Genomic DNA, 14,918 nt, shown 5'->3' on the forward strand with positions numbered 1-14,918 from the left:
GTATGGGTCTGGAAACAAGCTGAACCCACTGGACAGCGTGTTGCTGTTGTTCTTGTTCTTGTTCTTGTTCTTAACAGTGATAGGGAGTTTGTGTTTGGAGGCCAGCAGACCCACAGACTTGGTGAAAGACTTGACAGAAGGCTTTTCGAGGAGGCAGCTTCGCGGGGCCTGAAGCACCCGGAGGCACCGACCGCAGCCCCATTACCATCCATTCACTTCTTTTCATGAAGAGACGCGGCACAGCTGCTCCACATCTCCTCGCACATTCCCATTATGTGTGTGTTTTCTTCTACCAGTGCCTTCTGCCCACAAACATCCATGCAAAAAAGAAAACCACCCTCAACCAGACACCCAGGCACATGGATAAAAATATCCCAACCCACCCCCCCACCCCCCACCCTCAGTCAGACCCCCCACCCACACATCAGCGGATGGATAAAAATAGGTGGCGCTGCTGCTCACGGTCGATGGTGATGCCGGTCTCGGGCTTGTGGTCTTTGCTGGACACCTGCCAGATGTCGAAGGCCTCGCTGGGCGAGTCGGGCAGCAGCCGGAACATGAGGATGATGGTGTAGGAGTGGGGCAGGCCCTCTGGGTGGATCTCTCTGCACACAGAGGCAAACAGGTTGTGTATGATGATATATCGTTATATGATATATTATTATTAAAGTATGATTATTGTACATGTTAGGCCTCATCCAGCTTCAAGTCATAATCATAAGAACCTAGCCTGGGAAAACTATATCCTGATCACATGAGCTCACATCCACAAATCAGTTACAACTAAAGTTTCATCTTATCTTAACCTTCTGATTATACAGTACTGTAAAAGAACAAAAGACGACCCCCCCAGGTGGGGTCATCAAAAAGAGCCCTTTCTGTGTGGAGTTTGCATGTTCTCCTCCGCGTGCTCCCCTGGGGTTTCCTCCAGATAGGAACCCCCCGCTTTAAAAAAATTGAAAAAAAAAAAAAAAAAAAGACAAATTGTAAAGTTGGTGCATTCCTTTAATATTTATGATGGGTTTTAACCTCCATTTTAAAACAGGGTAATGGAAAAATAGAGTTAAAAAAACGAGTTAATAGAAAAATTCCAAGTCTCGGTAATTGTGACATCAGGATGACAAATGGAACACTGGGAACTTCATAAGATAAATAATAGAATTCGGTAATTATATAAACAAAGATAGTCATCGCTGCTCTGTAGAATTATGATGTCCAAACAGGATGCTTCACATTCATTTCCCCAAAAGCCTTTCTGTTTGTTTAATTTCTATGCTGTCACTGCAGACTTTGGAATGTTGGACATAGTCAACATTCCATTAGTGGTTCCAAATTCCAAACTCGTCTTCATCACAGAAAGCTGTGCTGCTTTCAACAACTTCAGGACTGCAGTTGATAATGAACATGTGGGACATTTGTAAGGAGAAGGAGACATACTCATGACAGTTTAGCGAGTGCCATGCATAACCTATGATGTTTTCACTGTGTTTTTATTGTGCTTTGTGTATATCAGGTTATTTTGTCTTCCAGTGAGGACCAAAGTAGAAATAAATGTATTTCAAGGAACACGCCGCCAATTTTCAACCAGCTTTGTATCATTACAACATCGGTAGTATATCAGAAAACTGTACACAGTTTTGAAGTCATTCATTTGACAGTTATTGAGAGTTGATTTGAGTGAAGGTGTGGACCAGTGATGTCATTTGTGCGTACCTCCAATTTTCTGTGACGGCGCGGGCAAGCGCGAAGCTACAAGAACACGACTGTGGAACGCGTCCTCCTAACAGAATCCACAAAACGAGTATAAACACAACTAGTACAAGTCCATGGTGTTCGCAGCTGTCCGTGTCCGACCGCCTCCACTCGGGAGTATAACTAGGGCTTAAGGCAGACACACAGGGCGTGGCAAATCTGTGACCCGGCTTTTAGAGGCAACGAGCTCCAGCAGTCTGTCTGGACATGCCAGGTCGCCATTGTAAATAAGAATTTGTTCTTAATGACGTAGCTGGTTGAATAAAGGTTAAATAAAATAAAAAGAAAACATGGCTGTGCTTCATGTTCCTGACTGAAAACTTGAAACAGGAAAGCTGTGGCAGCGCTGGGCGGCGCCAGGTGTGAAGGTGTGGGGCTATGTGACGGACTGGACTTTTAGTTACATCATCATTTCTCAGTGGCTGAGTTGCTATGGGAGCAGTAATAATATATCCTTGCAAGGCAGCTGGATTCACAAGATCACGCAAGAAATCCATCTTGTCGCACTCCAAACCTATTGGTTTAACTTTGTCCCGGCAGGGGTGTCGGACCAATGAGTGTCCAGAGGGCGGCTACGGGCGCGATTCAGGTGTGACGTCAGCGAGAAGCGAGCACCGTCATAGGCGGTGATAGACAGCATGGTTAATCCAATCACCTGCCAGGTATTCTTTTGAACGCGTCGGAGTTTCCACAGACGAGGTCCCAGACGGTTCTACGTAAAACAAACCATCTGGCAACGTCAGGTTAGCTGAACCCAGCGACAGACACACAGCAGAGTACGCTGCTGCAGGTCAGAGGTCAGACTCACGTGGTGGGCTGGGTCAGGAAGGCGTTCTTGTGGAGTCTGTACGCTGTGTAGCTGTTGAAGGAGCCGGGCTCCATAGACACTCCCTTCACGGAACCGTAGGTCTTCTCCGTCAGGTTGAAGGCCTCAAGCATCCTGAAGCCTGTCAGAGCGAGGCGACATTCAACACCATCACATGGTAATATGGACACATACTGTTGGAAAATCACTGACTGCAAAAATGAAAACGAATTAGGGGACATTCACACCAAAAGCGTTTTTTTTCAGTCAGAACGATATGAAAATCATGTTGAGAGCGCTTCCATTGTGCACAAAACACAGCGCACGGAGCGTTTTTTTTGCGCTCCGTTTGTTTTCCCCTGTAGTCGCGTGCAGTACAGATCAGAACACAACGACCACACGGACGGTAGCCAGCTAGTTTTGTCTGTTTGATGTTGTTCACTGTCAACACGAAAGCCAGATTATTGCCAATTCTGGCAGCAGCGGAGGTTGAGGATCCCTCAGGAGGTGAAAAGGTAGGACGAAAGGAAAAGACGAGCAGGGCGCTTTTCCTCTAATGTTCAACTTTTATCAGCTTAAAAACGCCCACAGCGCTCCTCCAAAAACAACAGACCAGCGCTGAACAACAGACCAACGCAGACCAACGCTGAAACGCCAGGTGCATTCATTAAAAGAGGAGCATGTTTAGCGCGTCCTTACATAGAGAATGAATTGCAGAAAGACACTGGCAGCTCCAAAAACGCTTTTAAAGTGAATGTCCCCTTAAGGGACTTTTTTTTTCTCTTCTGTTTTCTCCCAATTGTACTGGGCCAAATTCCCCCTGCTGTCCCAGCTCGTTGCTCCACCCCCCAATGCCCATGTGCAGAGCGTTGTAGACTAGCACATGCTGCGTCCGATACATGTGCAGTCGTTACCTGCCTCTATTCACCTGACAGCGAGAAGTTTCACCAGCAGGATGTAGTGCGCGCGGCGCGCAGGGATCACGCTATTCCCCCCCAGTTCCACTCCCCATCGAACAGGTGCTCCCGACTGACCAGAGGAGGCACTAGTGCAGTGGCCAGGACACATATCCCACTGGCTTCCCACCCATGCACAGCCTAATAGTGCCTGTATGAACGCCCAACCAAGCCGGAGGTAAAACAGGGCTCGAACCAGCGACCCTTGTGTTGGTACGCAGGGAATCTACCGCTGCACTACCCAAACAGGCAGCAACTTAAGTCCTTGTTTGACAAAGTAGATCCTCGACATTTTGAGTGAATAATTTCAGTGTTTCTCCAAAACAGATGTTTACCGTTTCAAAACTGCTCTAATCTGGTGTACAAGATGAGCATTCCGTGTGATGTGTTCCCAGGAAAAAAGTCAAAATCTCATTATTTGTACTCACCAGGTGAAGTGAATCCATTCAGGAAAATCAAGGGACAAGCTGTGGAACAGGAGTGGAAATGTATTAACGTGAACATCTTGCCACCAATTCCTCAATAATGAACCAAACGTGAAACGTGTCGCTGGTTATTTTGTTTGGTAATGTAGGTATTCTACAAACGTACATGACGTGGACGTTTCGCAGATGAAGGTAATCAGGTTTTCTTTGATTGTGTCGAAAGCATCAAAGTCGTCCACGACGAAGATGTGACGGTCGCTGGGCTTGCTGGCGATCAACTGCAGCTCAGCGAAGTCCACGTCGGCAACTCCCACCACAAACACACTGTAACCTGAGGAGACACACACACACACACTCTCACAATACACACACATGTACTGTTCCTCCAACACCGTGGATCTAGGCTGCTGGTACTCCACTGAAGTGGGTTGAGACGACCAGGGCTCCCACACCTTCTTTAACATCAAATTCAAGGACTTTCCAGGCTCAATAACAAGTAATTGAATTCAGGTACTAAGTCTTCAAAAAATTACATTTTCTTAAAGAGACAAAATCTTCCAGTGGGGTGGTAACATTTTCACTTGTTTCCCTGTTAATCAAAACATTTATTGAATCAAGTGTTATTTATTGATACTACATACAGTACATCAAGATATTTATACTTGTTCCCAGAAGATTCCTGAAACTGCATTGGAAATGTAAGACTTAATGACTTAATTAAGATGGATATTTTTGCAGTGTGGTACCAATTTCACCCAATTCTGCCAAAGTGCCCCTGACATTATGCCAAATCTGCTTTTTTCCCATCTACGCAACTTAGCTAGGATCCGCCCGATTTTATCACTGGCGGATGCTGAAACTCTGATACATGCTTTTATCACTTCAAGAATAGATGACTGTAATTCACTCTTCTCCGGTCTACCATTAACTACAACCAACGGTCTTAAATTGGTTCAGAATGCAGCAGCTAGAGTGCTTACCAGAACAAGGAAATTCGATCATATTACCTCTACACTCATAGCCTTGCATTGGCTCCCGATACAGCCTAGGGCCGATTTCAAGGTGCTCCTCCTGACCTACAAGGCCTTGAATAGACTCGCACCATCCTATCTCGCCGACTTAGTTAAACCCTACATTCCGGGACGATCTCTACGCTCCCCATACGCTGGTTACCTGACAGTCACCAGGTACAAGAAAAAAACAGTCGGGGCCAGAGCGAATGCTCTTCCCCTGACTGTTAGAGAAGCTGACACTATTGATATTTTTAAATCTAGGCTAAAAACCCACCTTTTCTCTGTGCATTTTGGCTCCTCCATCTATTGATGTTTTCTAGTTTTCTGTTGTAGATTTTACTCTGTGCTACTCTTGTCTATGCGGATATGTCTCTGCATAGGCTTGTGTATTGTGCCTGTGTTTGTGTCATATACTCCGAACTGCTTTGTTGTGAAGTGTACAGAGACCCCTTGGGGTGATGTTGCAGTATAAATAAATAAAAACTGAACTGAAACTGAACTGATGTGGACCAACAACTGGCTACTGGAAACAAGTCAAACACAGCAAGGAATACTGTCATACACAGCAAGGTTGTTGGTTTCTGTCCATGGAGAAATGAATCAAATGTCCCTTACCAGCATGGTGCAGTTTGGCAGCGTTCTTGTTCACCTCGTCCTGAGAGCGTCCGTCTGTGATGGTGACGACCACCTTAGGCACGTTCCTCCTCACCCCGTTGTGCATAGAGAAGGCCTTGTCGTACGTGTGCTTCAGCGCCGCTCCTGATCAACAGAGAAGCAGAGAAAAACACTTAAATTATCTCAACAGAAGCAGCTTCATTCAGTGTCACGTCAATCGACAAGTACACTGCAAAAAAATATATATATATTCAGCCTTCAAATCTTCTTGTTCTTAAAGCCAGAGAAACATTCTGCCAGTGAGGAGAGAGAACTCCACTTGTCTCCAAAGGCAGCGTCACCTGGTTCAGGAGTTTTCAACAAATGATGTGTCCGAACAAACAAATTGATTGGAAACAAGTGAAATTATTTTAAGAAAATTATGATTTTAGGACTCAATAATGGAATAAATTGTTAAGTTTGTTAACTTGTTAAGATGGTGATTTTTTTTTTTTTTTTACAGTGTAGAATGAAAGTGTGACTGTTGAAGACATCGATGTACAGACATACAGACCAGTGTTGTAGTACTCGAATCCGATTCCTTCTGATTCCGATTGCTGGACTCATTTTCAGGACGTGTGACTTGAGTACCGATGACTCAGACTTGGACTTGAATTTAAGCATTCATGCATTCGGACTTGGAAGTTGGAGACGAGGACTCGGAATTGTTAATTGATAAACACGACTTTTTTGTGTGTTTGGTAGTTTTTTGCAACAGGCCCTAATAATTTGGTAGAAGATATTCATAACTATACCACCGTGATATTATTATTTTTTGTGCAAGGGCAGGCACGTGTGGATTCACGCTCATGTTCAGTAACTCCGGACTCAGACTTAAAGTCAAAGTGAACCGGAACGGAATGCACTAGCGCGAGCGTCGGAGACTGAAAACAAATTGAGAGGCGGACCATATACAATGTTGATGATTTGATTTGACAATTCTGGGGACTGGCTTTGGCATTGGCCAATCCTGGCGTGTTCCACCCCCAAATCGAGTGGGATTCAGCGTGTTGTCGTGCTATGCGAGTGGGATCCGCAGAGTACCAGGCAGCCAGCTACTTCTGTGCAGAACAAGCGGACAATCCGATGCATGGGTGCTGCCCTTCCGCCTGGAATCTCCGAGGGGCGACCCCTGACAACCAGGCTCTCAAGCGCGCGCCATTATCGATATTGCGGTAAATACAATATTCCTGGAATGCGAGTTTTAACGAGCCAGTTACATTTATTTGTATTCTTAGACATTATCGTTTTTGTTTTTTGTTCATGTTTCATACAATTGGCCAAGTTAGTCGTTAGTTTATGGGATAGGAATTCTGCCAGATGACAGGCACTAGGCGCCATTTTCTACTTCATTTGGAAGAGAAAATTATCCTGAAATGAAGATTTGATTGACAGCTGCCATCTCATGATATGATTGGTTGAAATGGGGTAGAAATTTGATAGTACTAGGTGACGTCAGCAAACTGTAGATTACTGTTATGAATGAAATCTTGAAAAATGAACTTTTGATGTGAAAAAGTGTGAAAAACGAAAGAAATTAGATTTTTGTGATTTTGTTTGCATACATTATTAAATAGGTGCACTGCATACCCAGGTATTTGAACTAAAATAAAATAAAAGTCATTTTTGGGTTCAGCTCGACTTTAAGTCATGCGGAATCGACTCGGCTTCTTCTTTGGTGACTCGGACTCAAACGCTGGGGACCGAGACTCGACTTGGACTCGAGATATAGTCACTCGACTACAACCCTGACACAGACGCATAGGACAACAGACCACACTACAGACAGCAGACTAGCGGGTCCTGACCTGTTTTGGTGTTGCCTCCTCGGTAGGGGATGAGGTTCAGAGAAGACAGAGCCACGCCCTTGTCGCTGTAGTCTTTCAGCCTGAACTCCGTCTTGGCGCTGTCGCTGTACTGGACGAACGACACCTGTGTCCAAAGTCACATGACCCAAGAGGTTAGGTGCGTGGTTTCACAACACAGCACAGCCTCACTGTTGCACACGGCAAAAAAAAGTCAAGTTGTTGTGAAGTGATTTCATCTTGTTTCCAGACCTACCAGGCATATTTGGTGATATTTTTAGTCAAATAATCTCACTACACTCTCAGATAATCTACTGGTTTCAACGAATTTCACTTGATTCATGCCAATATTACTTTTTTCCAGAAATCATCATAAAACAATGAAGAAACTTTCTCTAAGACAACATTACTTTCACCAAGGAAATGTCCTGAAACAGGTTACGTTACATTATGAGACAAACTTGTTGAAACCTGTCAAATAAATCCTCAAAATAAGCTTGACATGTATGTATGTATGTATGTATGTATGTATGTATGTATGTATGTATGTATGTATGTATGTATGTACTGTATGTATGTATGTATTTATGTATGTATGTATGTATTGATGTATGTACAGTATGTATGTATGTAGGTAGGTATGTAGGTATGTATTTATTTATGTATGTATTGATGTATGTATGTATGTATGTATGTATGCATGCATGCATGTATGTATGTATGTATGTATGTATGTATGTATGTATGTATGTACAGTATGTATATATGTATGTATGTATATATGTATGTATGTATGTATGTACTGTATGTATGTATGTATGTATGTATGTATGTATGTATGTATGTATGTATGTATGTACAGTATGTATGTATGTAGGTAGGTATGTAGGTAGGTAGGTAGGTATGTATGTATGTATGTATGTATGTATGTATGTATTTTTCTGTGCTGCATGCTTGTGAGCTTCCTTCCATAACACTGCACTCCAGATTCACTAAAGATGCGGCGCTATATCTCCAAAATGTCCAAAACACAATGACGTGCTGTTTACTAACTGTTTTTTTGCAGCTTTATATCACACTAACCATTCAGCTACATCAGTTTTATATCCCACTAACCATTCAGCTACATCAGTATTTCCACCACAGACCTGCATTCCTGAAGGTCCCATGACATCAAAGGCGCCGATCAAGCCGTAGACAAACTGCACCACTTTCTTGAAGCTCTCCTCTCCGATACTCCAGGAGCCGTCGATGAGGAAAACCACATCCGCCTTGGCACCTTTGCACACTGAGTGAGTCGAGACAACAAGTTGTCGTGAGGAGCTTTCAAGTCGAGCGGCAACATCACAAGCACAGGGCACGAAGATGGCATCATCACGTATGGCATAATTACGCTTTGCAAACTCGAGTGCATAAAACGCCGTCGAAAGCACAACAAAAAAGCTTGAGACTGAATGACGTTATGGGGCTATGTATAGCAATTATGGCTTTAAATGACCAAGAAATTCCTTGAAAATACTGGGGGGGCGGGGAGAACATTTGGTCACCAGAAGGGTTCAAAGTGAGCTGTCTTTAATGGGTTGCTCTCCGACTACAACGAATTGGGCAAAACGCTCTGAATAATCTTTGCCTTATGTGACGGAGCGGATTTTGTAATCGTCTCTAATCCTCCCTCCCTGTCGGACATTTATAAACAAGTTTTACACGATACCTTACGACACAAACACACTCTCTGGACTAAGTCTCTCTTTCCTTTTTCGACACCTCGGTTGTCGGCGCGGGCGTGTTCCCGTTTGAACGCCCCAGAGGGCCAAGAACAACATGTGGCGCCAATTAATTCTCTGCTGGCACAACTGGGATCGGGGGGGGTAAGGGGCTCCAGGGCTGTGGGAGGGGGTAGCATTGCAAATCTTCGCTTTGGCCAAAAAACAAAACGCCGTACTGAGTGCTTTCCAATCAGAGTCGAGCTTGAATGAAGAGACTCGATCCATTTAATTCTGGGTTGGTCTTCCAGAGAGTCATCTGGGGAAACGCTCGTCCAGCGTTTGTGAAAGTGACCTCGCCGTATGGAGTGCTGCTAAGAGGATGTGCTGTACTTTTTGTGCGGGATACTTCTCTTCCAATTCAATCAGGATGATGTTCAGGAAATTAGTTTTCTTTGGAATCCAAAAAACTCCATGAAATAGTTCTCATGCGCAATCTAGCAAGGTTCCAGGTTTTTCCCTGGCCTTTTGGAGGCCTTAAGTGCTGTGTCGCTGGACGGGGAGCAATTTTGCGTAAAAATAAGAAGCAATTTCACATCATTTTTGGACCATTATTATTACCATATTACCATATCTATGTAGAAACGTTTGGAAGAGCCAGAGCAGACAAACTGCACAGGGACACCGTAATGCTAGTTGTTTTTTCGTAATTGAACGCACACCAGGCAAGATTCCAGTAACAGCAATTTTGTTCTTCTTCATTGCTTTGATTGCACTGCTGTATTGATGATAAACAGACGTGGATTCGGGCCTGATACTACGTTCACTGGCGGAACGAAAGGCGGAGACAAAATGACAAAATGAGAAAATGAACGCGCGGCTTTCACAGGCTGTGTGAAAGGGGCTATAGGCAGAGGGGATGTGTCTAACAAGTGACGGCAAAGGATTGTGGGTAGGATCTGGTGCTTACCTGCCCATGCGGGGGGGATGGTGGGGGGAGGGGCTGGAGTTGGTGGGAGTGTTGGAGCTGCAGTAGGCATCATAACTTGAAGAAGAAGGGGGGGGGGGAAACAAAACATCACCAACAAAACAAACATACTGTATCCTACCACGAATCACATTTGGATTCACCACTTTTTTTTTTTCTTTTTTTTTTACTATTTTTCACATTTTATAATAGTTAAGGCATAAAAACTATGAAATGACACAAATGGAATTATGGAGTGACCAAACAAGTGTTAAGCAAATCAAAACGATCTTATATTTTTGATTCTTTAAAGTAGCCTGTTGCCTTGATGGAAAGTCAAAGGCTTTGGAAAGAAATGACATGACATGACATGACCTGACATGACATTAAACTACATTACTACATTACATTACGTAATTTAGCAGAAAATGCATACATAGGATCAACTCCGCTGTTTATATTTGTCTAAGAAACTCATTTCAACGAGTTAAGCAGCATCTTTTAGATCAAACTTACTTCAAACATAGAACATTCAGTCAGGTGGGTCCAGACTGTTGACTGGTAGTGTATTAACAATAATAAAGAATGCAGATGTTTGGGCCAGTCGTTTAAAATTCTATTAATTACTGCATCTACGGTACAAATGGGTCATCCCGTCATGGTGTCTGAGATTTGACTGTGTGGGACGAGAAGAATAACGACTCCAACAATTCCAGCAGATTGGACTTTTACCTACACAAACATTTCTTGAAAGACGTATTGCTTCCTTCTTTTCCACTCAAGTTTGCCAATTAGCGAACTCTCTCTCTGAAAAGACTCTTTGGCTCCGCGCGTTGAAGTTTCTGCCCTATGTTTGTGGGACTAATCCTCCAATCTGCACAGCTTCAGCTCAGTCGAGTGAGCTCATTCAAAATGACTCATGACATGACACATTCAAAGGATCACACAGAAGTCATGCGGGGAGACAGACGGGGAGACACTTACGGGTCATCTCTTGGGTGCTGACGCCCGGGCCTTCCAGGTTCGGAGTCTGAACGAAGACGGTGGCGGTGTACAGAGCTTCGGCCGAGAGCCCGTCAAAGCAGTACAGGGGCAGACCGGCAGGGATGGTGATCTCGTGCTGACCTCTGCTGGAGGCTGCACAGGGGAAGAGACCACAGAGGACAGAGAGGGAGAGTGACATGAGACCCAGGAGCTCCAGAGTTCTTTGCTGGATGTTTGTGAGGTCCATCCCTTTGAAACACTTACATCCCTCATTCCTTTTGTTTGCTTGGATGTATTTCTTTGTTAACTAACATCCAATGCTTTTGATCGGCTCTGAATCATTATGAAGTATGATTTTACCGTCCCAAAGAACAGGGAGACTATAATATATGTGTGGGGGTTTGGTAGCGTTATTGGACACTACCAATGCCTCAATGATTAATTCCCTACGTGCTCAGATCTCTGATGTTCAGAACCAACAACGCAGCCCACTGGCTCGTAGCGCTGGCAACCCGCCTGTTTGCGACTCGGCCCATACTCTGTGCTTTGGGCTGTTTGGAGGATTTGGGTCGGGCCAGAGACTTGAGTGAGGGAGGAGATCGGTTCTAGCAACATTTTTCCAATTCCTACTGGTTGCTGTTAAGAGTTCGCCGGATTGGAAGATCCCATGAAAGATGTTGGGGTGGTACATACTGTAATGCAGGCAAGAATTATTCCAAAGTTTAAACCAATGGAGTCAGGGAGAGAAGGGCATTTGATTGGGGAGAAAATGTATGTTTCCACCTCCTCGTGCAGCATGAAGACAACCAGGAAGGATACTCTGTTTCCCAGAAAGTCAAAGTAATGGGAGTTCATTTCACAGGGGTTTAAAATATAATGCAGGATTCAGGCAGGTGGTGTCGCGCAAGCCGGTTACCATCCTTGTCGAAGCGTCCCGGAGTACCAAACATGCTCAAGAAATACAGTATGTCGTGTCTGAGCCCGCACCCTTACCCTTCCAGTGATATGTTTACATCTTCACATGTCAAGGGAGTGATATACAGGGAAAAGAGTATTTCCTATTTACACTGTGCTCCAGTACGGACAAACAAACAAAGCTTGTTTACTGTAGCACTGAGACAGCTGCTGGACCGTCGCTACTCTCCAGTGTCCTTCTGCCATCTGGGCAAGCAACTCTTTAAATAAGCAGGGTTTCATCACTTTCTGCAGAATCACAGGAACCCTACAGCCCTACAGTGATGCAACAGCCTTCAGGGTAGGTTCTATAATGAATCACAGGAACCCTACAGCCCTACAGTGATGCATCAGCCTTCAGGGTAGGTTCTATAATGTCAGGAACCCTACAGCCCTACAGTGATGCAACAGCCTTCAGGTTAGGCTCTATAATGAATCACAGGAACCCTACAGCCCTACAGTGATGCATCAGCCTTCAGGGTAGGTTCTATAATGAATCACAGGAACCCTACAGCCCTACAGTGATGCAACAGCCTTCAGGTTAGGTTCTATAATCAATCACAGGAACCCTACAGCCCTACAGTGATGCAACAGCCTTCAGGTTAGGTTCTATAATCAATCACAGGAACCCTACAGCCCTACAGTGATGCAACAGCCTTCAGGTTAGGCTCTATAATGTCAGGAACCCTACAGCCCTACAGTGATGCATCAGCCTTCAGGTTAGGTTCTATAATGTCAGGAACCCTACAGCCCTACAGTGATGCAACAGCCTTCAGGGTAGGTTCTATAATGTCAGGAACCCTACAGCCCTACAGTGATGCAACAGCCTTCAGGGTAGGTTCTATAATGAATCACAGGAACCCTACAGCCCTACAGTGATGCAACAGCCTTCAGGGTAGGCTCTAAAATGTCAAGAACCCTACAGCCCTACAGTGATGCAACAGCCTTCAGGGTAGGTTCTATAATGAATCACAGGAACCCTACAGCCCTACAGTGATGCAACAGCCTTCAGGTTAGGTTCTATAATGTCAGGAACCCTACAGCCCTACAGTGATGCAACAGCCTTCAGGTTAGGTTCTATAATGTCAGGAACCCTACAGCCCTACAGTGATGCAACAGCCTTCAGGTTAGGTTCTATAATGTCAGGAACCCTACAGCCCTACAGTGATGCAACAGCCTTCAGGGTAGGCTCTATAATGAATCACGGGAACCCTACAGCCCTACAGTGATGCAACAGCCTTCAGGTTAGGTTCTATAATGTCAGGAACCCTACAGCCCTACAGTGATGCAACAGCCTTCAGGGTAGGTTCTATAATGAATCACAGGAACCCTACAGCCCTACAGTGATGCAACAGCCTTCAGGGTAGGTTATATAATGTCAGGAACCCTACAGCCCTACAGTGATGCAACAGCCTTCAGGGTAGGTTCTATAATGAATCACAGGAACCCTACAGCCCTACAGTGATGCAACAGCCTTCAGGGTAGGTTATATAATGTCAGGAACCCTACAGCCCTACAGTGATGCAACAGCCTTCAGGGTAGGCTCTATAATGTCAAGAACCCTACAGCCCTACAGTGATGCAACAGCCTTCAGGGTAGGTTCTATAATGAACCACAGGAACCCTACAGCCCTACAGTGATGCAACAGCCTTCAGGTTAGGTTCTATAATGTCAGGAACCCTACAGCCCTACAGTGATGCAACAGCCTTCAGGTTAGGTTCTATAATGTCAGGAACCCTACAGCCCTACAGTGATGCAACAGCCTTCAGGTTAGGTTCTATAATGTCAGGAACCCTACAGCCCTACAGTGATGCAACAGCCTTCAGGGTAGGCTCTATAATGTCAGGAACCCTACAGCCCTACAGTGATGCAACAGCCTTCAGGGTAGGTTATATAATGAATCACAGGAACCCTACAGCCCTACAGTGATGCAACAGCCTTCAGGTTAGGCTCTATAATGTCAGGAACCCTACAGCTCTACAGTGATGCAACAGCCTTCAGGGTAGGCTCTATAATGTCAGGAACCCTACAGCCCTACAGTGATGCAACAGCCTTCAGGGTAGGTTCTATAATGAATCACAGGAACCCTACAGCCCTACAGTGATGCAACAGCCTTCAGGTTAGGCTCTATAATGTCAGGAACCCTACAGCTCTACAGTGATGCAACAGCCTTCAGGGTAGGCTCTATAATGTCAGGAACCCTACAGCCCTACAGTGATGCAACAGCCTTCAGGGTAGGCTCTATAATGTCAGGAACCCTACAGCCCTACAGTGATGCAACAGCCTTCAGGGTAGGTTCTATAATGAATCACAGGAACCCTACAGTCCTACAGTGATGCAACAGCCTTCAGGTTAGGCTCTATAATGTCAACAAGCTATGATCCAACTCACTTAAGGGAATCTCAATTGTACTGGGAAAACTCTGCAACCCTTTTGGTCAAATCCACTCCAAAACAGTGGCCCTTAATTCATTCACCAAGACAGCAGATACACACAGACGTACAACAGAATGTGCTGTTGATAGCATTTCATCAACTGGATATTAGACAGTACCGAGTCAAAGCATCCATAATGTCCTGCTTCTAATAAGCGCCTCTTTCTCCATGTGTCTCCACGCCTTTTTCACTCTTCAAATACGGAGGAACCATCGCTGGAGACGGAGTGCACCCATGGCCTTGTAAGGCTGCATCACTCACTCGCAATTGGCCCGCTCGCCGGCGGGCTGCGTCAGCACTTACTCATCTCACCAGCATCTCTCCTCCAACCACTGTTTGCATTTCATCTTGAGAACAAACAGTTGGACTTATTTGTTCACTCGAGAGCGGCTGTCTGCTGCCTTTTCAGTTGGGACAGTCTCCACGGATCGTCAGGGCCGACGCAGGGACTCGTTACCGATCCTC

At 45.0% G+C, this 14,918-nt stretch overlaps 1 protein-coding gene across 1 annotated transcript in view; it reads right to left on the minus strand.

Annotated features, from left to right (window-relative positions):
* col12a1b (collagen, type XII, alpha 1b) overlaps window positions 1-14,918 on the minus strand; it is a gene marked incomplete at its 5' end in the record, with an annotated part of 199,768 nt that overhangs the window by 43,166 nt on the left and 141,684 nt on the right. The window contains 9 exons of the mRNA XM_083643682.1: window positions 463-605; window positions 2,561-2,699; window positions 3,942-3,980; window positions 4,105-4,269; window positions 5,567-5,710; window positions 7,414-7,537; window positions 8,559-8,698; window positions 10,084-10,158; window positions 11,065-11,217. Of these exons, the coding sequence (XP_083499808.1) occupies window positions 463-605; window positions 2,561-2,699; window positions 3,942-3,980; window positions 4,105-4,269; window positions 5,567-5,710; window positions 7,414-7,537; window positions 8,559-8,698; window positions 10,084-10,158; window positions 11,065-11,217 (1,122 nt within the window). The remainder of the gene's footprint in view (window positions 1-462; window positions 606-2,560; window positions 2,700-3,941; window positions 3,981-4,104; window positions 4,270-5,566; window positions 5,711-7,413; window positions 7,538-8,558; window positions 8,699-10,083; window positions 10,159-11,064; window positions 11,218-14,918) is intronic.

This window comes from Poromitra crassiceps (genome assembly GCF_964638095.1).
Source record: "Poromitra crassiceps genome assembly, chromosome: 9".
NCBI classification, from domain to species: Eukaryota; Metazoa; Chordata; class Actinopteri; order Beryciformes; family Melamphaidae; genus Poromitra; species Poromitra crassiceps.